The sequence below is a fragment of the Neovison vison genome, chromosome 8 (assembly GCF_020171115.1).
Source record: "Neovison vison isolate M4711 chromosome 8, ASM_NN_V1, whole genome shotgun sequence".
In the NCBI taxonomy this organism is placed as follows: Eukaryota; Metazoa; Chordata; class Mammalia; order Carnivora; family Mustelidae; genus Neogale; species Neogale vison.
This window is the reverse complement of record NC_058098.1, coordinates 1,752,179-1,778,105: the sequence shown is the minus strand read 5'-3', so window position 1 is coordinate 1,778,105 and position 25,927 is coordinate 1,752,179. Positions and strand designations below refer to the sequence as shown.

Sequence of the window (25,927 nt, the reverse complement as noted above, 5' to 3'; positions counted from 1 at the left end):
GGCAGGTGGGCATCCCGAGTCACTGGCTGGAGGCACACTGCTCTGGCCGGTCCTGAGTCGAAGCCGGGATAAAAACTGGGGAAGCTCTCAGCTACTGATCAAGTCCTCGCAGTTCTGGGATGACTGTTTGGATTCCTGGGTTGTTACTAGAGATAGAGGGTCTGACTTCCTCCAGGCCTGACCTGCAGGGAGCTGCTACCTCCCCCGCTGGTTCCCGCGGGCGGTGGGCGGCCCCCCGGGCTGGTTCCCGCGGGCGGTGGGATAGAGTTCCGTCCTCGCCCCGGTTGGCTGCTGGGAGGTGTGTGTTCCGTCTCTCAGTCACGTCTTGGCAGAACCACAGCACAATATCCCAGCCAGGATGTTGGGGTTGACGAAATCAAGATACAGAATGTTCCATCCCGGGGAGGGGGGCCCTCATGCCGGGATTTAACAGTCACACCCACCCGCGCACCAGGGACTTTGTTCATCTGCTTTGCACGCGGACGTGCGATGCTGAACATGGTGCTTAGCCCGCGGTGGGTAGTTAATAAATATCTGTGGCGGATTTGGGGCTTTGCTCTCAGGATCCGAGCCAGCACGGCGGCTGGGGGCACAGACCAATCCTCTGTCGCACGCCGGTGATTCTCCCACAGGATGAATTTCTAGAGGTGGATTTGTCAGGTGGACACGCGTTCAAGGCATTTGGGTCTAGACGGCGAACCACCCCGAAGCAGAGGCCGTGAGCTGCTTGGACGCTGTGGGGGGCGGGGGTGCCCCTTCCCGTATTTCCCTGCCAGTCTCCAGCGTTGTTATTTTTAGAGTGTTTGCCTTTCTGGAACGTGAAAATGCCTGACTTTCATTTCTTGGATCAGTAATAAAGTTGTTGTTGTTGTTTCAAAGAGAAGGAGCCAGACGTGTGTCCGCGGTAAAGTCTTGAGAATCAGGCTCCGCGGCGGGAGCCTGAGCCGAGCGGCCACGGCTGGTGCGTCAGGCGGCGGGGTCCCCGCCGGCTTTTCCGCCGTTGTACCTGCTGATAGTTTCCCGTGACAACGCGCCAGTCTCCGCTGGTGTGTTTCATTTCCGCAATCAGAAAAGAATTTCTGGAAGTCTCTCGTTTGGTTTTTTAAAAGCAGACTCCTGAAGGCAGCAAACAAGCTGGGTGTCTGCACGTAAGACGATGTTGGGACGAGCCCAAAACTGAACGACCAGTCTTGCTGCCGGACATTCAGACCCGAGTCCTGCACGCCCAGGACCCAAGGGCGTCTGGAGGGACGCAGGCTGACTGGGCGGGCTCTGGAGACCAAGAGCCTTGGCCACATCCAGCTTGCACACACTCTGCCTCCAGAACTTTCTCTTCGAAGGCCCCAAATTTGATGCTGAGCCTGAGATTCTAAAGCTTTGGGAATACTCCCCCACCCTGAAACTGATTCCCCGGTTTGCCAGTCAGGGACTGTGTTGGGAGCAGGGACCTCATCAAGGAGCTCATGAGGAAGTTGAGGCCCAGCTGAAAGGGGGTTTCTGGGTGCGTACAGCCTCTCCCCCTTCCCATCCCCTCCCCCATCCCCTTCTCAGGCCTGGAGGCCGAGCTGTACAGTTGAAACCCCAAGCCCAGTTCAGCCCAAGCTTCAGTCAGCAGCTCCCAAGAAAGGATTGCATCAGGGCAGGTGTCCACACTCCCCACGCCCCTGCAGGGCCCCGGAAAGCACGTTGCTCTGGAGCTGCGAACTGAGCTAAAAACACTTGCTCAGCACAAGGACCTCCAGGCCCAAGACTCCAGTGGAACAGGGCAGAGTCAGAACACTGGCTTGCAAGTGACGAAAACTCAAACTAAAACGGCATAAGGTGCAAAAGGAAGTCATGGGCTCGATTATACAAAAAGTCTATAGGGTACCTTCCCCCTAATTTTGCCCATTAACCTAAAACTGTTCTTTAAAAAAAAAAAAAGTCTGCTTATTTAAAAATCTTTAGGTAATAGCTGCAGGTGCGGCTTGATCCAGGGGCTTCCTAGGGAAAAGTTGTCACCGGAGGCCCTCTTGAGGCTCCGACATGGCCCTGTCCTTCAGCCCTTTCATTTGTGGCCAGAAAGTGACCATCGTCCCCAGCCTCACTTACTGACCCTGGCAGACCCAATGGCAGGCATAGCATGTTGGGTTCCCAGAAATCCCAGCAAACGTGGTTATTGCTGACTGTGATGGGTAAGGTGCCTGTAGCTAAACCGATCACTGTGGCCAGGGGGAGGATGTGCTGACCCAACCGGGCCTCGCAAGGCAGGGAAGGGTGGACACCACAGGACCTGCAGTGCCGCCCTCGGAGGGTGGGGCCGTGCGAGTGCCACCACAGACCCCAGCCCTGCGCATGGCCGGGGAGACAGACACTGAGCTGTGGGGCGGCTCTGGAGCGCAGACAGCCACGTGTCCCACAGGCACCCCTGCACGTAGGCTACCCACCCCCGCCGTGCGCACAGCCTCCCCCGCGGGGACTCCCGTCTGCTCCTTTTCTGCGCGTCCCTCGAGCACGTACTCCCCGCCTTCCGGAGAACCGCTCCATGCCCGACCCTGCTCCTTCTCCAGGAGGCTCCGCGTCCCTGCCGCACCCCACCCCACCTGCGCTCCGCGGAGCCCCGGCAAACACTGACAGCCGGGTCTTGAGCCGTGGGGCTCCGGGAGAAGGCGCCGCGTTCGCAGTTGGAAAAGCTGATCCCGCAGCCGGCGGCGCTCTTCCCTCCTCTCTGGGCCCCAGTGCCGATGCTCTGGACCTTGAGCTCTGGAAGGCTCCCCTTGGGGAAGTAGGGGCAGCGGGTTTGCTTTCTAGCCCCTCCTCCAACAATGTGGGCTGTGGGAAGGGTGCGCAGTGACCCCATCCCCTGAGGGACCGGGATCGGCTGGCGAGGTCTGCCCCAGGGTATGCGTGGAGGCAACAGCGGACACAGCAGATGCTCCCACCTGAGATGCATTTTCTGTCCCAGGCACCTATGTGATGACCGTCACGGCCAATGACGCAGACGACAGCACCACGGCCAACGGGATGGTACGGTACCGCATCGTGACCCAGACCCCGCAGAGCCCGTCCCAGAACATGTTCACCATCAACAGCGAGACAGGGGACATTGTGACCGTGGCAGCTGGCCTGGACCGAGAGGTGAGGCGGGGGCCTTGTGGGGCTGGGGGAGGGTGGCCTCGCCCCTGCAGCCCATGTGGGAGACGCTGACCCCAGCCCAGGCTGGGTCCCCCGGAGGCCTGTCTCCTGCAGCGCCTGGCCCGGAGGAAAGAGCTCAACAAAGCCGTTCCTAAGCGTTCGGCGCAGCCCTTTGAGCGAATCCGGGAGCAGGTCCTGCACACGGTTTCCCAGCAGGCGCGGCTGGCGTGAGTGGGGCCGAGGTCCGACCCTTGTGCTGTTCAGGAGGCGACCACAGCGGGGTCCCGGGTTTGGGGGCCGTTAGTGACTGTCTGGGAGCGCGAGGACGCACCCCTGCCTGCAACACCCGTCCTGCGTCCGACGCTGGTGTTCCCGCCCTGATGACACGGGACACACAGACGGGCGGCACTGTCCACTCGGGCCAGGAACTGTCAGAGCCAAAGTGACTTATCTGGTGCCACGGACAAGGGCTTCCCAGCTTCACCGGCACCTGTGTTGTACCCCCTTCCCTCACCCCATCCGTGTGGACCCCAGTGTCCACCCCACCCAGCACCAAACCCTCAGGAGAAGGCAGGGTGAGGAGGCGTTGCTGCGGCGGCGGCCGGAGAGGCGTTTACCCACCGAGTGCAGGGCCGTGCCCAGGCACCGGGCCACATGTTCCCACCTGGGTTATTGACACTGTCCTAGTCACCTGCCTCTGGGACCCCCAGAAGGGTCAGCAGCAGCTCCGGTGAAGGTCCCCGGCGGGCGGCTCTGAGCACTCTCACTTCCCAGAGGAGTGTCCTCTCTCCTGCCTCTGCGCCTCCGCGACAGCCTCCTGCCTGCGTGGTGACCAGAGGCCGGTCTGCTCTAAAGACTGCGTGAGTCAGTTTACCCTTGAAGGCACTTGACTCCTCCCAGCACTGGGAGGAGACCCTGGCTGAGCTCAGAGCAAACAAGCTGTGCTTCTCACTCCCCTACTGGGGGCTCGTTTGCAGAGCCTGTACCAGCCGCTCCCCTGCTCGGGGTTCATTTGCAGAGCCTTTGGCCACACTCATCTTGATGCCCTTCTGCTCCCCCTCCCCAGAAGCATTGCAGGACTTAGCACCTGCGTCTGGGAGACCTCACCTTGATCCGGGGGCCCAGAGCCGGGACCTTGCTGGGTGTGGGTTTTCAGAGCCCAGCTGTCACTCCCCAGACTGATTCCCCACACCCGGTGAGCCTGGCAGGTTTGGAGATGGGGGCACCAAACACTTCGAGTGTAGACCTCACCCCTGACAAAGCTGCCCCCATCTGCACCTTCCAGATAAATGCCAGGGGGTAGCATGGGAAGTGCCACCCCTCCACCAGCCCACCCCTGTGAAGGCAGGAGATGCTCTTCTTCGCGTTCCTCAATTGTAGGGGGCAGTGGGCGGCGGGTCCGGGGACAGAGGCATCACACGAGAGAGAATTTATGCAACCTCGTGGCTCAGCACACTGCAGGGTGACCCTCCCCAGCAGCCTGGTCATGAACACATTAGGGGGACACCAGAACCCCAGCCTCAGTGCCCTCTGAGAAATGGGCACAGAGATGCCAGCCTGGAGGGCTCAGCAGAGGGGAGGCATGGGCCCTGGTGGTGGGTGAGGAATGGTGGCAAGGCTCACCGGGCGGCTCTAGATCAACGGGGTCAGACATTTTCTTGGCCCAGTGTTGGTGGAGATGTGCAACAGGGAGGGGACAGGAACTCGGGCTCCGTGGTTGACTGCGGGACCTCCCAGGGGCCAGGGGAAGCGCCTGCCCCGTCCAGACCGGGCCCTGCAGTCGGGGACTGGCCAAGGGATTGCTCCCCCAGCTCCCAGGAGGCTGCTGCCTTCAGCGGGGGCGGTGGGCCGGCAGCCTGCGACGGGACGCTGCGCGGAAGGCCGTCAGAGAGGTCCGAACGGGAACAAACACGCCGCGTCCTCCTCCCTTGTTTAGCAGATTCAGACAAAGGTGCTGAGTGAGGCGCAGGGGACAGAGAGCTGGGGAGACGGGCCGCTCCCCGCCGAGGCCGCGGGGGCTGGGGGTGGGGAGCAGAACCGAAATGAAGGTGCGGCAGGTGGCGCAGGGGCTTGCCCGCACAAAGTCATGTGCTGATGAGATGCTCTCACAATGGAGAAACCAGGGGAGGCTTCTCAGAGGAGGTGACCTTGCTCTGAACCTTGGGGGCTGGTAGAACTGGTCCTATTTGTGGAGGAATGACCGGCACCCACTTCTCCCGAGTGACGGGCAGCACACATGCAACTTGTCACAAGCAGTCACAGACGCCGCTCAGCAGGGTCCTTCCTTTGGTCAAAAACCTCGGGCCGCCTGGCTGGCTCAGGCAGTTGAGCATCTGACTTTGTCTCAGGTCGTGACTCACGGGTCCTGGAATCGAGCCCCACGGCTGGCCCCACACTCAGCAGGGAGTCTGCTTGCCCCTCTCCCTCTTCTCACTCCAGCCTCTGCCTCCGGGCCACACGTCTTCTCTGGGCATCTCTCTGCGTCCTCTCTTCTTGTGGGGACACCAGTCATGGGACTTAGGGTTCATCCTAATCCAATGTGACCTCACCTTAACTCACAAAGACCCTATTTCCAAATCGGGTCACATTCTGAGGTCCAGGAAGACATGAATTTGGGGGAGACACCAGAGGCCTGACCCGCCCGTCTTGGGGTTCCTAATTGTAATGGCCGTCTTCGAACTCTGGATGATCAGGAGGCGGCCTTGTGAGAGTGGGGTCTGGGTAGCCCCCTGCCACGCACAGTCATTAAAACTTCAGGCTTTACCATTACATAGAACCGGTCCTCACCTCTGCCAGCCACGTGTTAGGTGCCCCGCAGCCTGGGCAGCGTCCCGGGACCCACCCTTGGTGGCCCTATGTCCGCGGGCCCTCTGCTTCATGTTCCCATGGGGCTGCCGGCCTCACGGAGCCCCCAAAGACACAGATGCTCATGGGCTCGCCTGAACTGTGACGAGAGGCCGAAGGAGGGCCAGTCCTCCCCTTGGGGTTCCCGGGGCACACCGCGGTCCTCAGCCTTCGGCGGGTGGCAGACGTGCGGGGGACAGGGGAGGGGGAGTCGGGCTCTCTCGCCAGCCCGGACCTCAGAGCTCCGGGCCCCACCATCTCCACCAGGCTTCAGTGCTGGTGACCCCGCGCGCCCCCGGCCCCCAACTCTGGCCCCAGCGAAGCCTCGCCCTCCACCGAGGGCTTCTGTTCCATATTTCACGAGCTCGGACTTCAGGCGCCGGAGACAGAGGGGCGGGCGGGGTCCATCCCGCTCTGCTCTCACCTGCTCTGTCCGGCGCCATACACCTCCCCCCACCGCAGGACCGGTTCGGAGGTAAGAGGCGTTTTCGGAGCCTCTGTCCGGACGACCCTTCTGGCTGCGGAAGGAGGCAAGGCCTCCCAACCATCAGAAAGCTTGGAGACGCTGCTGGCTCTTAGCCGCAGAGGCCGGGCTCTGGAGGGCGGGCTTCCTTCCGTTCCCTTCGGACCCGCCCGGCTGCGCAGGGAGGGGCGGTAGGGGCCTGCCTGGTTTTCGTTTGTTCATGAAGGAGCAGGCGGCTTCAGGCCACGGACTGACCTCCTGCTGCCCGAGTCTCGGCCCCTCCTCACCCAGCATGAGGCCTTCCGTGGCCTCCTTTCTCACTTGCAACAAAATCCAGAGTCTTCCCCTCGGCCCCAGAGCCCGGCTCCGTCTCGTGGTTTGCTCAGCCCAGCTCTGTCCACGCGGGTCCCGCACAGCCACACATGGCCTGTATCGGGACCCGGCAGCCTTGTCCGGGGCCACGCCAGCCCTTGTCCTTCAGCACGAAGCCAAGTCCTCAGTCCTCCCTTGACCTCCTCCTTCAGCCCTGAGAATGGACTGTGGAGATCTGAAGCCACACACCTTCTCAGGGGACTGATGGGTGCAGAATCCCCCAGAAGAGCTACATGGTTCCCCTCCCGCCTCGAGCGGGGAGAGCCCACGCACCTCAGTCGAGACAGCGCCCCCAGCCCGGGCCCCTCCTGTCCTGTCTGAGCCGCCGCGCCACCGTGTGCCCCATGTGCCCCATGTGCCCCACCCTCGTCCCCCACACCTGGCCACAGGTCCTGTGACCCTGACGTAGGACGGGCCTGCAAGCAGTCCGCGGTCCAGCCTCTGCCCTGCGTTCTCGGGAACTTCTGGAATGCACCAAGCTGCCCGCCGCTCAGGCCTGGATAGCGTGCAGGCCCCGCTGCGTGTCTGTCGCCTCCTCTGCCTCTCAGCCCCGTCCCACCCAGGGGCCTGGGCCTCTCCTTCGGGCCAGCTGCCTCAGGGTCTGCTCAGCGGCCAAGGGCCCCTCGCCAGCTGCCCCTCCCCGCCTCCCTCCCAGAGCAGATGGTCTCTGAATCTTAAACGAGTCAAGTGAAATAATTAGACACAAGCTGTCTGCGCTAATTAGCACGTCCGCAGACCACAGGTTGTGATTGTCCGGAGACAGCTGGTGGACACTCCCTGCCGCTGCCGGCACAGCCTTGTGTGCGCACCAGGCCTGCATGGACCCCAACTGGGGAAGCGAAGGTCCCTAGACAGAAGGAGTGGCAGGGGGTCTGCAGGAGGGAGCCAGCGCCGGAGACACCCAGGCACCCTAGCACCTTGGCACCTCTGCCGCCTGCAGCTCCCACCCAGCTTCCCGCTCCTCCAGTGCTGAGGACCAGCCCGCCCCTCCACTGCCTCCTTGGGCCTCTCTCCTGTCCCCAGGTGCTGAGGCCCCAGTTCTTCCTGTCTTACCCAACATCACCCTCAGGGAGGCCTCTGTGATCACTCTGCTTGCGGCCCGTGCCCTGCTCCTCCCTGAACCAGGCAGGTTCTTTTCCTCCCGCTCAGAGGAGACCGCACGGGAGCTCGTTGGCTCCTTTACTGCGAGTTCCCCTCCCAACACAAGCTCTGAAGGCAGGCCCAATCTGTTCAGGCACCACCGACTGCCCAGTGCTCGGCTGGGTGCCTGAGGCACTGGAGCGGCTCAAGAAATGTGTGGAGATATCAGAGGGGTGGGCATGACAAGGGCAGGACGGGCAGACCCAGGGGCAGGGAAACAGAGCTGTGACCCCTGCCACCTTGAGCTCGAAGAGATCAATATTTGCTTTGACTTTTGCTTCACAGCTACCAAGCCCTCCAACCTAGATGACCTCACTCTTTGGGGACTTTGATACTAGACTGCCACAGTCCATGAAAGATCATACCCAAAATTTTATACTAAAGCGTGAATGGTTGATAGAGGCAGGACAAGAAGGCTTGCTGTCCCACCGGCGGGTGGACCCTCAGGCCACTGGGCCCAGGCACCGGGGCTCCAGCCCTGCAGAAAGGTCATGTTTCCCCACGAGACATCTGCACAAGCCTGCACATTTCCCCTCGCCTCCCTGTGAGAACACTGATCCCGTGCCCCGGGGAACAGTAGCATCCTGGGGGAGAAACACTGCAGATGACCTTGGAGCCAGCATCTGGGTGGCAGAGCGAGCTGTCTTGACAAGGCCAAAATCCACAAACAGAATTACCACCGTGTCTAATTAGGCAGAGCTGTGTAGACAGAGCATTTTCACATGACTAACATGTCAGGAGAGGCCTCCTTAAGGTTGGGGGCGGGGGCGGAGGGGGCTCTGGTGTCTCCTGTGTGCCCAGTCAGAGATGCCCTGCCGCTGACCCTCTCCCCTGCACGCTCCCTGCACGTCCCCCATTACAGTGGGTTAGAGCGACCAACCCCGCAAGGACAGCTTTCCGCTCCTGCCCCCGTGGCTGTGCCACAGGTGTCTCAGATCCGCCACTGCCTACCCTGGCAGAGATCCCTGGGTCACTGAGCACCCCACTACAGGCTCCCTGTCCCCACGCGCTGACCCTCGCCAGTCTGATTCCTCGACTTGAAATGTGTCCTGACACGAGTGGGACGAGTGTCTCGTGGCCTCGCGGGGTTTTAGGAGCAAGAGCAGGACCGTCCTGTCATCCTCAAGACCCTCCAGCGGAGGAGGTTTTGCCCACGGTGCCCCAGGAAGCACCAGCGCGACGCCCCTCGAGGCCACTGGCATGGACCTGGTGCAGCCGTCCCCTGCTCGGCTTCAGGGAGCGTCTGGCAGCGGCGGGCCCCGCGCGTTGCCCTCCCGAGCGGCCGGACACACGGACACACGGAAACCCTGACCCCCGGGGGAGGCCGGCGGCGGCGGGCGGTCCGCGCTGGCTTTCGGGGCTGCTCCGGAGCCCCGTGAGAGCTCCCAGCGCCGGCCTAGTCGGCGGGGTCGGGGACGGCGGACACCCCGGAAAGGGCAGCAGAGCAGACAGGAAAGGACGAGCCCCGCCCGGCCTCTGTGCTCCTGGGTCGCACGCGGGGGCGGCCAGCGGTGGGGCGCGGGCGGCGGGGCCCCAACACGCACCCGGGGCGGGCGCCCCGCTCGAGCCCCAGACGCCAGGCGGGACGGCAGAGTCCCTCGCGAGCCCGAGCCTGAGCCCACGTGGTGGCCTCTTCCCACGAGAACAGCCAGAGCGTCCTCTTGTCGCAGCCGCGCGGGGCGGGGGACACGGACGCACCACGAGGAAAACAGCAGCCCCGCCCCCAGAGCTCCGCCCCCTGGAACTCCGCCCCGAGCTCCGCCCCCAGAGCACCGCCCACGCCCCGCCCCTCGCGCTCCGCCCCCCGGAACTCGGGGTGGGGGGGGCGTTGCACAGGTTGGTCCTGCCTGCACAGGCCGGGGCTCCGTTCCCCGCGTTACACACGAGCCGTGCGGACGGACACCGCACCCTCAACGTGGGAAACACCCTTCTCCCGCAGCGCTGCCCCGGCCTCCCGGTTATCCGTGCTTGGCATCGGTCGGACCCTCTCCTGGCCTCTGCTCCTGCCCCTACATCTGTCCTCACTCAACAGCCAGGCGATCCTGTCCACGCAGAGATCTGACCCTGTCTTCCCAGACCCTCCTGTGGCTTCCTGTGTCCCCCGCAGTGACGTCCAACCGTAGCTTCTGCTCCTTCTCCACCCTCTGGCTCACCCTACCCCTGCTCACTGGCCTACCTTCCCTGCCACACAAGAGTGCCTGCCCCAGGGCCTTTGCACTGGATGTTCCCTCTGCCGAAAACATACCTCCCCTGGATACCCACCAGCTTGCTAATCAAGCATCTCCTTAGCAGAGAAGTCTTGTCTGGCCAGCTTGTATAAACCAGCAACCCTCACACCCCCAGCGCCCTCCGCCCCCTCTCCCGCCTCCCTTACCTACACAGCCCTTGATGGGACAGGTATTGTTTATTTATTGGCTGTCTCCTCCCCTAGAGCCATGCTTCTCCACCAGGGTGATTCCCTCCCCACCGCAGGGACACTGGATGTCTGGGGACAGTTTCGGTTGCCTCAACTTGGGGGAGATGCCACAGTGCCCAGGACAGCCCCACCCAGAGAACGATCCAGCCCCACAGATTGCTTGGCTTCCAGAACTAGGGCACATGGCTACTCGTTGGGCAGGTGTGAGGTGTGTGTGCATGGCCATGCCTGTCCCAGCCCTGGGCAGCGCAGATGCTATGTCTGTGGGTGGCCGGGAGGGGCCCCAAGGGGGAGGCACTCCAGGATTCAGGGACCAAGGCAGCCCCATCTCCCTGGACAGGACACCCGTTCTCATTATTCCCAGAGTCTCCAACCCCTCAATCCCCAGTGATCATTCCTGAGAGCTCATCTCTTATCTGGCCCAGCAGAGGAAGGGGGAGATAGGCCAGGGGGGTGGGCGCCAAACAGCCCGCTCACCCAGCACTGCAGATCAGAACCCGGAGCCCTTCCCGCCTCACTCCCCACGCCGACCGCGAGGGAGGACGCCATCTCTGCCATGCTGGCGTTTTCTCTTGATTCACCCAGGTCTGCTGGTTCATGCAGCAGAAGGCAAACCCAGTGGTGGGGGACGAGGAGACGGGGGTGCACTGAGGCTTGTCGGGGGCACCGCAGCTTCATGCAGCCCCGGGCGGGGCAGGCGTCCTCAGGCACCCCGAGTGTGCGGAGAGCAGCGAGGCACCGCTCCACCTGCTTCCAGGGCCGTTTCATCCCCCTAAAATGACTGTCCCCACTAGCAGGCACTCCTGCCTCCCAGCCCCCGGCCCCCAGCGACCACTATTCCACCATCTCAATGGACAGGCTAGTGACGGACATTTCATATCGGGGGGCCCGGGAGACTGTGGCTTCCTGTCTACTCCCTCAGTGCCGTGCCGTCGAGGTCCGTCCACGGGGTAGTGCGTGTCCGGGCTCATCCCTTCTCCTAGTGCGAACAGTGCGTGAGTGTCTACTCACCCGTGGCCGGACGCACAGGTGGAGTGTCCCCACCGGTGGCTGCGGTGACCGTGCGGCAGTGAGGCCTGGAACAAGCATTTGTCTGGACCTTGTCCAGCTCACTTGGGCTAGGGCCAGGCGCGGGGTCACTGGCCTCACGGTGAGTGAGTGCTCAGGACCTAGGGCCCGTTTGCCTCAGCGCCGCACCCCCTCTTCCCACAGTGGCTGCCCCAGGCGCCCTCCTGCTGGCTCCCAGGGTCAGATCAGACACCCAGGTGCTGAGCGACAGGAGCTCTAAGTGCAGGAGGGAGGCCCTGAGTTGACTCACTTCTCAGCTCCCGCAGTGACAGCAGTGACAGGCAGGAAAGCGGGAGGGGGCACGTGGCCCAGGGCGGGAGCCTCAGGACACTGGCATTGACCCAGCGAGGGGGAGAACCCCACCCTCGGTCAGGGAGGAGGGACCCCACAGGGTCTATGCATTGCATTGTGGACACCGGGCTCTCAGCCTCGGTCTACGCCCACCTTCCAGCCGCCAGCCCGCTGCAGAGGATCCGCTGCCGATGCCCAGTGTGGGCAGAGAGACATGCTCCTAGCCGGGCAGGTGACACGGGCCCGGGAGTGGGAACACCATCCTCGGACTGGGTGGCAGCCCAGGCTCCACCAGCACGTGGGCGTCCAAGCCAAGGGCCATGCGGGAAGCTTTGAAGCTTTTCTAGGGCAGGTCAGCCTGCTGCATTATTGATGGATGTTCTGAAAAATTTAAATGCTGAGGTATGGGGAGGAAGCGAAAGCCCCAGGGACCACCACGTGCGGTTTTCTTCTCTTCTCTTGAACTTGAAAATGGGCAGATCGCGTTTTAATGAACTCATTGCAGCACCGCTGCTGAGCGGGCAGAGCAGGGCTTCCCCGGGGCGGCAGGTGGGCTGGCCGGAGGGGCAACTGCGCACTGGTGAGAGCAGCTGTCGCCACCTGGCCTCCCGTGGGAGAGGCTCCAGAGGCCCAGGCTCGCCCCCTCTCCCCGCAGCCACGTCCTTCCAGCTCCACTGCAGGCTGTTTCGGAGGGCAGAAGCCCGCTGCTTAATTCAGCCCGTGGAGAAGACCATGGTGGGTCCAGAGCTGGGTGCAGGGTCATCTCTGTCCCAGGAGAGCCGGGCAGCAGGCTTCAGGGACTCCAGATGGCCAGGCCCCAAGCACACTGTCCACCAGCCATGCCCCCCCAACAAGGCTCGGTTCGATTCACCACAAAGCAGGGAGGGCTGCACCCCTGCACCCCAGGAGCCGCTGGGAGGTAGAAGCGCCACAGTGAAGATGGTCTGTGGGGTCACCACGGCGCTAAATCAGCACTGAACACTGTCCCGCGCTCCGTCGGACCCCCAGCTGGGCCTCACGTAAATGACATATGCCTTGGGTGGAGAAACAAGTTTAGTCGATCCGTGGAACCTCTGAGTACACCGGACCCTCCTGCTAGGCCGTGATGGGACGGTCACGTACAGGTACCTGCGTCCAGGATTCCAGCGACCGGCCACCTCCCTCAGGATCCGCATGCCACTCCAGAGGGGATTTGGTACAAGAGAGAAGGTGACCGTCCCCAAATCCAGGTGTCGGCAGGGCTGGTTCCGTGCGGAGGGTGGTCAGAAGCACGCCGCGCGCCCTCCGGCCTCTGGGGTGGCCGGCACTCCTGGACTCCAGGGCCTGTGTCCCCACCACTCTCGTCTCTGCGTTCGCCTCAGCTGACCTCCGGCTAGAACACCCGTCATGGACTCGGGGCCTGCCCTCCCCAGGACGGCCTCCCCTTCCCTCTGTCTGCAGAGGCCCCTCTTCCATGTCCCAGGGCTCCCGAGGACCTGGGTTTGGGGGACACTGCCAGAGCCCGCACTCAGAGTGGGTCCCCTCGCCCTGTTGCTCACTGTCCCCAGAGGACAGCCCCTATGATCTCCGCTCCCGCTGGCTCAGGCATGACCCGGTCAGCCAGACAGTGGGCTCTCAAGCTGCGGACCCTCTGTGCTTTGTCCCCCATGACGCCCAGCAGAGCCCCCAGCACAAAGCTCAGACGGTGGCCATGACTGGTGAGTTCGTGCACAGACAGCAGGCCTGCTCTGTCCCTCCGGCTCCTGGAGTGGCCAGAGCCTTTCACTCGGGGGCCAATAGCCATAGGGGCTGAGCTCTGTGGGTGCCCAGAAGAGGACTCTGGACCCCTCTGCCCTGCAGAGCCAACACGGACCCCATCCCAGGCCCCCGCCCCCGTCCTACCTGCTGTGCTTTGTCCTCTGGCTGCCCTGGGGATGCCTCGCAGCCAGAGGGGGGGGTCAGCCTCAGGGGTGTCCCCAGTGTCCAGCCCCTCCTGCGCCCAGCTCCTGCAGTCCTCCGGGATGGAACTGTTCACGCCACACCGTCCCCCACCTCACTGCTGTCCTCAAACCAGGCCAGTGCCTGGCCCAGCTGGAAACAAGCTGAAGGTGCTTGTGGCCCAGAGTCTTGCCCGTGGATGGTCACCCATGCCTGGGGGGTGGCCTTGTCCCCACGTCAGGTTCTAGACGGCGGAGAGCGTGGCGAACATGGCGCACGGGGCTCTGGCGGCCCTGTCTGTGGGGCGGCAGCAGGCAGAGGACCCGCCACGCTGATGCGGAGAAGAAAAGCAGAGTCTCCGGGAAGACCAGGTGTGGGGTAGGGAAGGCAGGTCCGGGGCGGGACCGGGTGTAGGAGGAGAGAGCAGGGGTGGTGCGGGTGGGTTGGTTTCCCACTGAAGAGAAGGAAAGGCCTGGCGGGTGGGAAGGGGCAGAGTTCGGGGCAGACGGAGTGGCCCTCAGCGGCCCTGGGGTGGGAACGTGCTGGAGAAGCAGCAGAGTTGGGGAGGGGAGGGGGCGGGGGGAGGGGGCAGAGTCGCTGCCCCTTCTGGAACTGGCAGGCCTCTGCTTCCACCGGGAACGGAGCCAGGCCAGGTGTTAGCGGGGGAGCAGGGGAGCCGTTGGCTGTAACTGGACCAGCCAGGGGACCGGGCGGCCGATCAGCCTGTCATAGTGCTTGTCTCTGGGCCTCAGTTTCTCCTCTTTGTCGTGGGAGGTGACAGGGAGGCCCCTCCAGCCGAGACATTTCCTGGCTCGCAGATGCCCTTTGAGGGCTGGGCCTAGTTACTCACGGGGAGACCTTTTAAGCCACGCCCTTGTGTTTGGGACCGGTTCCTGTTAGGGCTGCGGACGGGCAGCTGTGCGAACCTCATTTCTGGTGTGTGTATTGAAGCCCAGGAAAGCCTTCGGCGCAAGGGGTAGTTTGACGACAGAGCCTCGCGCAGGGCTCGGCCTGGGACTCGGGGGGCCCCCGCGGGCCCACGGATGAGGATGCCCAGGCATGGCCTGAGGTCACAACAGTACGGTGGTGGCCCTGGCAGGACCTCGGGTGTCGAGGTCCAGGGATCTGTCCTGCAGGGCGGCCCCAGGGAGCGGGGTGGGTGTGGCTCCCACATCACCAGCCCCTGCAGGCACTGGGTCCCCCGAGAGCACAGGCGGGGACCTCCTGGAGCGCCCGCCGTGGGCTCCGCACAGAGCCCATCGGAGCCCGCGTCCCAGCCCCCGCAGGGCCGACACAGCAGGGCGCTGACAACACCTGGGGTGCACACGGCCGCCGGCAGGGCTGATAGGGGCACACGGACACAGACGGGGGACGTCCACGTGCAGGAAGGACGCTGCAGAGATTCTCGGCACCAGAGACAACGTCGGCCACAGGAGGGAGAAGATCTGATTAAACAAGAGAACGTGGGCTGAGACGGGAAAACCACCTCCGAAGCTGCCCGCCGCCCCGTCTGAAAATCAGACTTGGTTCCGCTGTCCTCCCCGGGGAGGGCACGGCGGGGACGGAGCCGCGGCCCGCGTCGAGCACAGATGGAGCGAGGTTTCTGGGGCAGGACCGCTCGCCAAGGCTCGGATCCAGTGTGCCGCGGTCCCCAGCATGGGGGCGGTCGCCAGCACAACAGGGCAGCGTCCCTAGAGGAGGCGGAGCTGAGACGGGAGACAGGGACCGACCGGGAAGGCAGGGGCTTCGTCTTCCCACCTCGGGCGAGCACGGGTCAGGCCTGCTGCGCTTCCGAACGGCGTTGGGCCTGCGGGCAAGGGGGAGTCCCGCGCCGGCCGCTGTCGGGGCAGCCCCGCTCTCCGGGCACCGTCCACCCACATCCAGGGTGGCTGTGGGGGCTCCCCTGGCTCCGTCTGTTCTGTGTGAGCGACAGAGACCTGAGAGCCGGGGGTCCCGTGGGGAATCCCCGCCGCCGCCGCTCCCGCCCCCCAGGGCGCTGTGTGGCCCGGGGGATGGTGTCCCTCCGCAGTGCCGGCTGCGGCACGAGGCTGTGTGCTGGGCCGGCTTCCCTCGGACACGCGTTCCCGCTGCTCGCACCGCCCGGGTCCCGGAACCGGCCCCGCATCAGGCTCCCTGCTCAGTGGGGAGCCCGCTTCTCCCTCTGCCGCTCCCCCTGCTTGTGCTCCCCCTCTCTCAGATAAATAAACCCTTAAAAGAAAAAGAAAAAGAAAAAGAAAAAGAAAAAGAAAAAGAAAAAGAACCAGCTCTGAGCACTGGCAAGGGAAAGACTCTACCCCTTCCTGCGTCCCCCGCGCCGGGGACAGATGAGAGGTTGTCGGACGCCCCACACAGAGCGGCTCACCTGACGCCCAGGACAGGCGGCTGGACGGAGGGAGAGGCCGAGGCAGGACGGACGGCGGCGGGGGGCCGGGGGGTGACGGGGGGGCGTGGAGGAGCGGGTCCGTGGAGGGGTGGGCGAGTGGAGAGACGGTTGGGCGGAGCGAGGCACGGGTGGGGGACGGAGGGGCGGGCGGATGCGTGCAGGGGCGAGGACAGAGGGAGGAAGATGGGGAGAGATGAAGACTAATTTCTTGAGAGAAAAGTTTTGAAACGGGAAGCAGCCCCCAGGCAGAGAGCGGTTTCTATTACTTTCTTCGTGTCCCCTTGCTTGCAAGTTCTACCCATTTTCCCAAACGCCAGCTGTTGTAGACATTTGCTCAGTCCCCCTCACGCACAGTGCTGCAGGGCCTACCGTGGGCCGGACAGCAGGCCAGAGTCCCGTCCACGGCCCCCCATGGGTGGGGACCGCCCCGCCGCCCTCCGCTCGCGTCCAGCGCCGGGGGGCCTGCTGAGGGGCCTGTCCCTGAGGGCGCTTCCCCACGACCCAGCCCCCAGCTAGTCGTCCCCTTGAAGGAGAGACCCAGGGGCCACGGAGAAGCGGAAACAACAGCCAGGGGGAGCAGTGGGGGCGGCTGGGGCAGGAGCAGAGCCCCGCAAGCCCCCGCAGGCCCGGCCCCGGTCGCGTGTGACGGTGGGCTCGGCCGGTGAGCGGAGGAGAACGAGTCTAGGTGAGACAGCGTGGGGTGCTCCGGAGCCCCGAACCCACCCCCACCCCGAGCCCAGCCCGACCGCCCGCCTGGCCTGGCCCCTGTCACCTCCAGGCAGCGCATCCCTGCTCTTCCGGAACCTGCCCTGCTTTCCCCAGCCCTGGCTCCCCGAAAAGTTCGTGGCGTCCCTGCCAAGCCTGCCCTCAAGCTTCCTGGCGGACGCTGCCTGGCATCGGGGCCCAGGACGACACGCATCTTCTGCAAAAGGGCCCCACGGCCCATGTCCCCGCCCTGCGGGCCATGTGGTCTCTGTCACCGCCACTCACCCATTGTGCAAAACCAGCGCAGGGTGTAGATGAGAAGACGAGGTCCTGCCCCAGCGCAACTTCACTGCCAGAACTAAGCAGCGGCAGGTAGATGTGGCCCGTGGCCTTAATGAGCTGACCTGACCCGTCCTACACACGCGTCGGACCACGTGATTTCCCTCCAAGTGACTCCCAGCCGCCCACAAATACCCAGAGGTCGTGTCGGCCCGCGGGACCTCGCAGGCCGTCTCCCCATTCTCGGGCCTGTGCGCAGTCACCGATGCTCACGCAGGAACGTTTAACGCACGTTCTCGGAGCGCCGGCTCTGTGCTGGGCGTGGCCGTCGGCTCTGGGGACCCGGGGTGCGTGGGGCCGTGGTGGTCTCCCAGAGCTCAGTCTGGGGAGGGACAGAGAGGACAATGAAGTGACAGCACGGGACCAGACAGTCAGAACTGGGGTGGGAGCCACAGCCTCAGAGACCAGTCAGAGGCAGGTGACGGGGGCCTGGCCCGTCTGTGGGAGCCTCCCTCTCTCCAAGTGTCCGCCCCTGGTTTTCCGAGCCCCAGGCCGCACGGTGCTCTCCGGGGACCCCCATTCTCCTCCTTTCTGTCTTGGCACCAAACACCATCTGTACCTACCACAGCCGGGCCCTGAGGTGAAGGCGGCCAGGCTTCTCCGTGCAGCGCCGTTGCCCGCAGCCAGCGAAGGAGCGCGTCCTTGCACCAGGGCAGTGGCCGAGAGCGGCCGGGGGCCCCGTGTGCCCATCCCGCCCGCAGGGGCCCGGCCTCAGGGAGCGCGTGTGTTGAGGGAAAGGGGCAGCAGCCTGTAAACTGACGCGCTGTGCCCTCCCTTCCCGCCCCTTCCAGAAAGTCCAGCAGTACACCGTCATCGTCCAGGCCACGGACATGGAGGGGAACCTCAACTATGGCCTCTCGAACACGGCTACAGCCATCATCACGGTGACGGATGTGAACGACAACCCGCCAGAATTCACCGCGAGCACGGTGAGTAGTCGCACGCCTGGGTAGCCCGTGCCGTGAGGGCTGCCGCTCTCCTCACCGCGTCCGCCGGCAGGAACTTGACCGACAGCGGCGCGCCCGTGGCCCTGGGCAGCAGGAGGCTGACACGGAGCACAGCCACCTCAGGAGTCCCCGGCAGGAGGGCGACCGGAGGAGCTGCCGAGGAGCTGGGCCCCGGGGGGGCGGCGGGCACGGGCTGTGATGCGGCCCCAGGAGGCCTGACACGGAGCGACCGTTGACGCCCTGAGAAGTGCCCAGGACCGCGTGGGCTGGACACTCTGAATCCAGAGCCGACCAGGGGTGTTGGGGCTCAGCCACGTTTGGAGCGCACGTGCGGCTGTGTGCACCGTGGGACCTGCTGGTGGATGCCCAGTGGGGCTCGGCCGGGCACGGGCCGGTCCCTGCAGGAGGAGCTGGGCTGCGCTCCACAGCCCGCCGCGCACAGAGGCGGAGAGGGCAGGGACCGGCGAGCTCCTCCCCGCAGGCCTGGCTGGTGGGCCGTCGCTGAGCCCCACACCCAGCGGCTCCGGACCTAAGTGACCCAGGGCCCTTGGGGGACATTCAGCCTTGAGCATTGGGAGTCGCAGGGACGCTGGGAGATTATGGCAGATCCGAGGGTCTCGGGATCGCCTCTCGGAGCCGCCGCTGGAGGGCCGAGGGGACGCAGGTGTGACAGCAGGGACAGAAATAGGCACAGCACAAGCCACGCCGGGGAACCCTCCCCTGCCAAGCTCTAGCCCCCCAACCTGGGTACGGTCGGGGGAATGCTGAGATTCAGAGAGGCCAAGTCACTGGCCCAAAGCCACCCCGCTAGCCTCTCAGTGGGAGCAGCTGGGATTGGACCCCAGAAGCCGCGCTGACTCTGCAGCAGGAGCAGGGAAGGCGGTGGAGACAGAGGAGACCCCGCCTGCTCCCCGGAGCTCCCCAGAGCCGGTCACTGCCTGGAGGGCATCTCGGGAACCAGTCCTCCCCCCGATATCCGAGCATTCCCTCATCCTGCTTCCCCATCACCCCACGCCCTGCGGTCTCCTGCCCCCATGTCAGAGTCCCCAGACCCCATCCCCCGCACCCCTACCTCCCGCACCCCCCTGGCACGGCGACCTCACCTGCGGGTGCACAGCACCATCTAGTGGACAGATGGCAGATCTCATGCAGGGGGAGCAGCGCAGCCCCAGCCCACCTGGCTGAGGGGACACGGCTTCTGCCTCCATCAGTCCTGGGCCAGTGGGCAATGGCAGGAAAGGCTCAGGGCCAGTATCCTGGGCATTTTTTACATGGTTGAAGCATCTCCCTGGGGACCTGGGAGAGTAGTGATGCCTAGGCTCCAGGCCCCCAGCAGGGCCTCACCCATGCCTGTCCGTGCAGACCCGCGGTCCTTCCGTCCACCCTGCGCCTCGTTCTGTGATGAGGAGAACACACGGCTGTCTTTAGGACACACGACACCTGTGCTGGTGCCTGGGGGCAGCCGTGCAGGTGAGCACCCATGCAGGAGACCGTCCCAGGTAACGTTGCGGTGGGGACTGGAGCCTGTCCTGAGCCGGGCTCTGGCATCGGCCCTGGCAGGTGGGGAGGGGTGGGCCCTCAGATGCTCACCATCTGCTGAGTCTAGGGTCTCCGAGGGCGCACAGCTGGTGCCCAGGTGAGAGGACACTCTTCCCAAGGACACGCTCTTGTCCTGGTACCAGCCTGCAAATTCCAGATGTCCGGGGAGCAGTGGCACCAGCCCTCTGGACCACCAGGACCCCCAGTTCCCCTGGGAAACAGCTTCGGGACCTCCACTGTCACCATGGAAAGCAGGGCAGAAGGAAACCAAGCCAACTGTCTCTGGTGGGAGTGAAGGATGTGCCTTCAGGCATGAGGCATCGTGGTGACCTGCCGAGGTAAAGGACTCTGTCCAGCCCTGCTGGTCACCTCTGGCCACCACCGGATTTGGAGAAAAGCACACCAGTGGAGCGCTGAAGAAGGCATTGCCAGGAGTTGGGATTTGGCTAAAACCCGCAGGGACTGGAACAGGATGCTCACAGCCCCCGCCTACCTCCCAATCCCGGTTCAAGCCTGCACCCAGGCTCTCCGGAGAAGGTGTCACCGACCGGGGATCGCACAGACGCCGGCAGCTACAGGGACGGGCCAGAAACCAGCAGGCTGCGGCGAGAGCAGACCGGAGCCCTAGCCCACCCTCCTGGCCCCACAGAGGCTGACTCCTTCTTTTCCCCCCAAGATGGTTGGCTGGCGTCTAATTTACCAGGACCCGAAGTAGGCTTACCCCATCCGCTCTAGGCCGCGAGCTCTCAGGGAGACCCTGTGGGTCCCCTGCTTCGTCAGAAGGGGTCTTGCTGATTGTGTGACGGGAATGTAGTATGACGCGCACCTCTCCTGGGAAACATTCCCACCGGGAGCCAGGAGCAACCTCTTGCCGGTCCCCAGAGCAGCCCCCTGACAGCGTCCACTGCCAAGGCGACCTTCGCCAACACTCCAGTCTCGCCCCGTCACACGGATGGCATCGCGCAGAGCGCGTGATTCTGTGGAGTCGGCTTCTCCCGCCCAACAGCGCGTCTCTGGAGCCCACCGACGTGAGTCTGCTGAGCGCAGACCTCCGGGCCGTCCGTGAGCAAACCCACGGCACCACCGACTTCACTTACTCATTTTCTCCTTTTTAAAGCTCACTGGGAGTCCTCGGTTAGGTGACTCACACACCGGTGCAGAATTCACAAGGTATGAAGTGACCGGCCGTGGCGAAGGCGTCCCCTCCCAGCCCGTCCCGCCTCCACCGGCTGCCCCCACCCGCACGCGCTGTCGTCTGGGAGATCCCCACAGCCACAGCGCCTGCTGGGGAATGACGCGGGCTCCGGGAGAGCGGCTGGGGCAGGAGTGAGGACAGCCCCACGCTGGCACGGGGGGCCGTGTCCTGGGCGCCCGCCCCCTCCGCCGCTGTGAGCGCAGAATGCCGCACGACCGCGACCGAGAGTCGAGTGCGCCGTGGCCCTCACATCCAGAAGCTTCTGTGTGTATCCTGAGAGGTCTCCCCTGACGTGGCCGTGGAGGCTGTCAGAGCAACAGCCACGAGAGACAACTAAGCCCAGAAGGCTAGTTCCAGGTGGCCCGAGGCCACACGGACAGACAGTCAAACCCAGGGTGCCTGCTTCCTCGGGGCACCCCCTCTGGGCCATGTGGTTCTCCTCCCAGACCCCAGGCGAGTCTCCATCCCCTTCTGGGGTGGAGCATCTTCTGCAGCTCCAGCGAGGGCCCCGGGCTGCCCCACACCTGCTCCTGGAGGGAGGCCTTCCGCCCACTGTCCCAGCCCCGGTCCAGCTGTGACCGCCGGTCCTCCGAGTCTGGACACCGTCTTCCCTTCCACAGGCGGCCGCGGTGAAAACACCTGAGGGCCCCCCCCGGAAACACCCGTCCTGGGAGGCCCGCAGCGGAGCGAAGCAGGGAGGGCGGCGTGACCGTGCGCTCCTGCCTCCCTCCGCCGGGCGTCCCCAAGAGGGCAGGAATGGAGCGCGTCTCCTGATGCGCACACGCCTCTGCGGACGGGACACTGTCTGCGTGGCACTGGCCGGGCAGGTGGGGAGGCCGAGGCCGGCTGTTGTTACCAGTCTTCACCAAGAACGCTCAGCAGAAGCTGCAGAGAAGAAGGGGTTCGCACGGTCCAGTTCCCGCTCTTAGATGTTGATTCAAAGTTATTTCCCTTTGCCTGCGCCGCACGCAGGGTACAGGGCAGCCTGCCGCGGGGCCTCCGGGCCTTTCCGCCGGCCCACTCCACACTCTCTCGGGGGTGAGCGCCGGGCTCTGCCAGGCTAGGGGCTCAGGCCCCAGGACACAACCTGCACTCTGCCCCAGGAGCCTCCTGTCTGGCCTTGTCTGGAGCCCTGGGGGAGAATCCTGAACACCCAGTGTCCTGGGCCCCTTCCACAAGCCTAGCCCTTCACACACCCTCAGGAGGGTCTCCTGGAGTCCGGAAGCCCCTCATTAGCCCCGCCTCGGCCCCTCCTCGCTGTGTGACTGTGGGCTGATAGCTGGACCTCTCTGAATGTTTGTCCCCACTCCACCCTGAAGTGACGTACAGTCCCGAGGTGAGGTCAGGAGCATCCACTGATGTCTGTGAAGTTTATACCTTGAACGATGCTGTCCTCTGCTCTGTAAGTGCACGGACGGCAGCCAGCCCTCCACCACCGGGACCTGAGCAGAACGGTTAGACCCTGGGCTAGCCTTGGAACCTTCCCAGGGACTGGCTACTCTGGCTGCCTGGGCCCCTGCTGCCCCAAAGCAGGCTCTCTGTGGCCCTAACTCTGGGAATCCCCAGTGCCCTTAGCTTTTCAATTTGTCCACAAACCAAGGAGAGGAGAGAAATTCCAGCTCAGCCTGAGTTCCTGAGAGTAAGAATCTGGCCTCTCAGAGCTGGAACGGACTCATGGCCCTTCATTGTGCTCAGGCCCTCGGTGTGAAACTCTGCCGTAGAAGACCGATTGGGACAGCTTCTCCGAGCACCAGGGAGGCCGGAGGCCGGAACGCCTGGCCCCACCTCACATCACATCCCACCTCGAGCCCTTCCTGCCAAGCCGGTGTCCACTTCCCAAAGATGACACTTTCCTCGACCCCCTGGATCCCCAGACTCTGTGTCTCTGCGCCATCACCTGCGAGACGGAGCACCAGCGCCTGCCTGTGGGGTGTGCGCCCGCACGTGGGTCGGGAGCACGTGGCTGGAGCACAAGGAGACTTGATCAAGACAGCGAGAGTGCCTGGCGCTTGGCTCTTAGCGTGGTTCCTCCCCGGGCAAGAGCAAGAGGCTCGAACCTGTGGCCCGGTCTGCGGTCAGCGGACGCCTTCTGTGAACTCTCCCTGGGGAGCAGAGGGTCCGAGATACAGTGTTAACCGATTGCTGGGTCCTTTCCCATGAGCTGTCCTCGGAAGGAGCACTTTCCCGTGTGTCATCTACCCCGACACGCGCCAGCTCCGTGGGGTGGGAGGAGGCCCAGAGGGGCTGGCCAGGGAATGGCCTCCTGGCCCCAGACCTCAGGCCCTCCCCCGTCACACGCAGGGTCAAGGAAGATTGCCTGTGGTAACTTCTGGTTAGGAGCCGCTGATCCCCCCCCATCAGATTCTGATCCTGGGCTCAGAACCCAAAAGACACTGTCATTAGTTTTTGGGACAGAAAAGTACATTTCAAAAAAAATTGATAAAACCATCGCAATGGACAGAGGCACTTCCATACGTTTTCCAGCAGAAGCCACGGATGATTGAAGACACAGTGCTGGGGTGTCTCCTGGGAGAGACACCCCTGGGACCCTCCCCCGGCGCCCACCCAGCCCCCGCAACCCCCCACCCTGCTCCGAGGCCCACAGAGGCACAGCCGCATCCCTGCCAGGTGGGCTCCCCCGCCAACTCTCTGCTAGTAACAGCGACGGGTCCGAGCTCCAGGCCAGGGAAGGTGCCCTCCTCCCAGGGAGATGCCGCTGCAGGGGCCGCAGGCCAGCGGGGAGAGTGGTGTCCCGCTCACCAAGGGGCGGCTAGGGGAGGTTCAGGTCCTCCAGCCCGAGTTTCTGTTCTCTCGCAACAGAAACAGAAGCGCAGCCTCGGGTCCCGGTGTGTCCCGCGTGGCGTGGGCACGTGGACGACTCGTGGGTCCTGCGTGTGGACAGGCTGTCATTCCTGGTCCTCTCTGGATCTTGACTGGGCTTCACTGTTCTCACCCTAATCCTCCTCTATGCTAATGTGACCTTCCCCTGGGAGCTCCGCGGATTCTGGCCTCCGAGCTGGATTTGTGCTGGACGAAATCCTCCCGGTCCCTCGGGCCGGGCTACGTTTGGATTCGGGATTACCATCTGGGCAAGACACTCTGTTCCAATGATCTTAAAACTCCTTCTTTCCCAAATATCTGTCTTCGTCTCCTGTGAGGCATGGGAGAGGCTTTCCCTGTGCCTGAAAATCTGAAAAAATTAAATTAAAAACTCATTACGGCCAGGGGAAAGTTAATAAGAAAATCCTAAGCCGGATGTATCAGCTTAAGGCCCTTCTTTGTGAACCTTTATTAAACTTGCACGAATTAAAATAGACTCTGGGAATAAACTTCACCAGAGTGTATGAGGAATCGCACTCTGGGACACACAGGTCTCCCCCGCGCCATGACGTCCGGGGAAGGACGCCCCCCCCATTCCGGAGCAGGCCGGCGTGGAGCCCAGGACGGCGTGCTACCCCTCGGAGGCGCACCCGAGAGGCCCGGCTCTCAGGTGACCACACCAGGACCCACCCGGTCGTCTGATCCAAGAGAGAAGTGCCCGGAGGATGCACGCGGTCACGGAACCCGAGGGCCAGGGGTGTCAGGCATGGAGCCTCCACCAGGAGCAGCCCCTCCTGTCAGCGGCACCGGGTGTAAGGGCCAGAACGCCTGTGCCCCACATTGGGCAAGGCACTGTCACCGGCAGATGCCAAAGCAAGAGGCCTTTGCCTCACTTGGGAACCAGTCAGGCAGGTGCCTCTGACTAGCAGGTCCTAGGTCACCTGACCAGCTCATGGCTGGAGAGGAAGCTGAGAAAGCAAGTCCTGGAAAATAAAGATGGGAATTCCAAAGGGGATAGACAGCCAGGCAGCCTCACAGCTGTCCCCTACACTGGTCCTGGCAACTTAAACAGAAAGGAGACACCTCGTGTCTCAGAAGCTGGAAACGTCTATGGCTGGAACAGTGACATCAGGTACAGCTGGATCCAGGCTCCCACAGCCACCAGGAGCCTCCACTGAGCCATGCTTCCTCTGAGCCAGCGGCATTCTCAGGCTGTGGATGGCAAACCCACCCAACACCTTCAGGCAGGTGTGGCCACAGCACCCAGGCCAGAGATGGGGGCCACCAGAACTACGCCCTGACCAGCCGGTGTGGGCCGCATGCCCACTTCTGAATTACTGCAGTGGGGGGTTGAGGGGTCTAGAGCAGGGATCCACAGTCTTTTCTGTCAAGGACATAGAGTCATTATTTTTGAGTCTGGGGCCATACATGCTCTGTCACCATTACTCAACTCTGTTACAGATACTATGTAAACAAAGGGACACAGCCGTGTGCCGATAAAACTTTATTAACAAAGGAGGCGGTGCCCTGAACTTGCCCCCGGGTTTGCCAGCCCCAACGCTAGCCCTCCATTCCCACCAAGCCCCTCAGGAGAGTTGGGTGTTGTGGCCCCAGGCCCACATTTGGTGAGCCTGGTCATCCCTCCCTCTGCAACAAGGAAGCTGGGCCCTGGGGCCCGGAGCCTGGCCAGGTCCCACACACCCCCGCACAGAAGGCCCGACATGGGCCAGGGGCTTTGTGTGCAGTCTCCTCCATCCCCGAGTCCTCGGAGAGATGGGGTGCCCATTCTGTGGACGATAAAACCAATAATTCTCACTCAGCCCCAGTGGAAACGGCCTCCTGCTCTGGGGACATGGCGACCTCCCTGCAGAGGGCACAGCCCGGGGCACAGCAGGGCAGGGCTGGGCAAGGTCTACCAGCAGGAGGCAGATCTCTAGGACGGCTCCAGTGACCCAGGCCTGCAGCCACTGGGAGCAGACGTGTCCCAGCAGGGCTCTGACCTCGTGGCCCTGCCGGCCGCTGCAGTCACCCTGCCCCCCTCACTCCCACAAACGCAGAGGGGCTGCGTCGCAAGCATCGTCGGCCTCCTCCAGGCCATCCCGGGGACAACTCTGGAGGTCTGCAAACCCTCCATTCCCAAGGTCCTTCCACCTCTTCCTGTGCCCAGCTCCCACTCCCCCGAGGACCACTGGGCCCCGGGCTGACCCCCTCCTGTCCCCCAGCCCCCAGCCCTCCCTCACACTCCCTAGGTGCCTCCCAGAAGCCTGGCTGGGGTGGAGCCCGGCTGCCAGCCTGCTGCTGCCGCCGGTGGGTCAGGCGCGGGAAGACAGCGGGGCCCCTGGGCCGCTGGAGAAATGGGAACGGCGACGGGCAG

General features: G+C 63.8%; 1 protein-coding gene across 1 annotated transcript in view; it reads left to right on the top strand.

The window, feature by feature from the left end:
• CDH4 (cadherin 4) overlaps positions 1–25,927 on the top strand; it is a 49,553-nt gene that overhangs the window by 7,156 nt on the left and 16,470 nt on the right. Inside the window, exons 2-3 of the mRNA XM_044262731.1 lie at positions 2,945–3,117; positions 17,844–17,981. Of these exons, the coding sequence (XP_044118666.1) occupies positions 2,945–3,117; positions 17,844–17,981 (311 nt within the window). The remainder of the gene's footprint in view (positions 1–2,944; positions 3,118–17,843; positions 17,982–25,927) is intronic.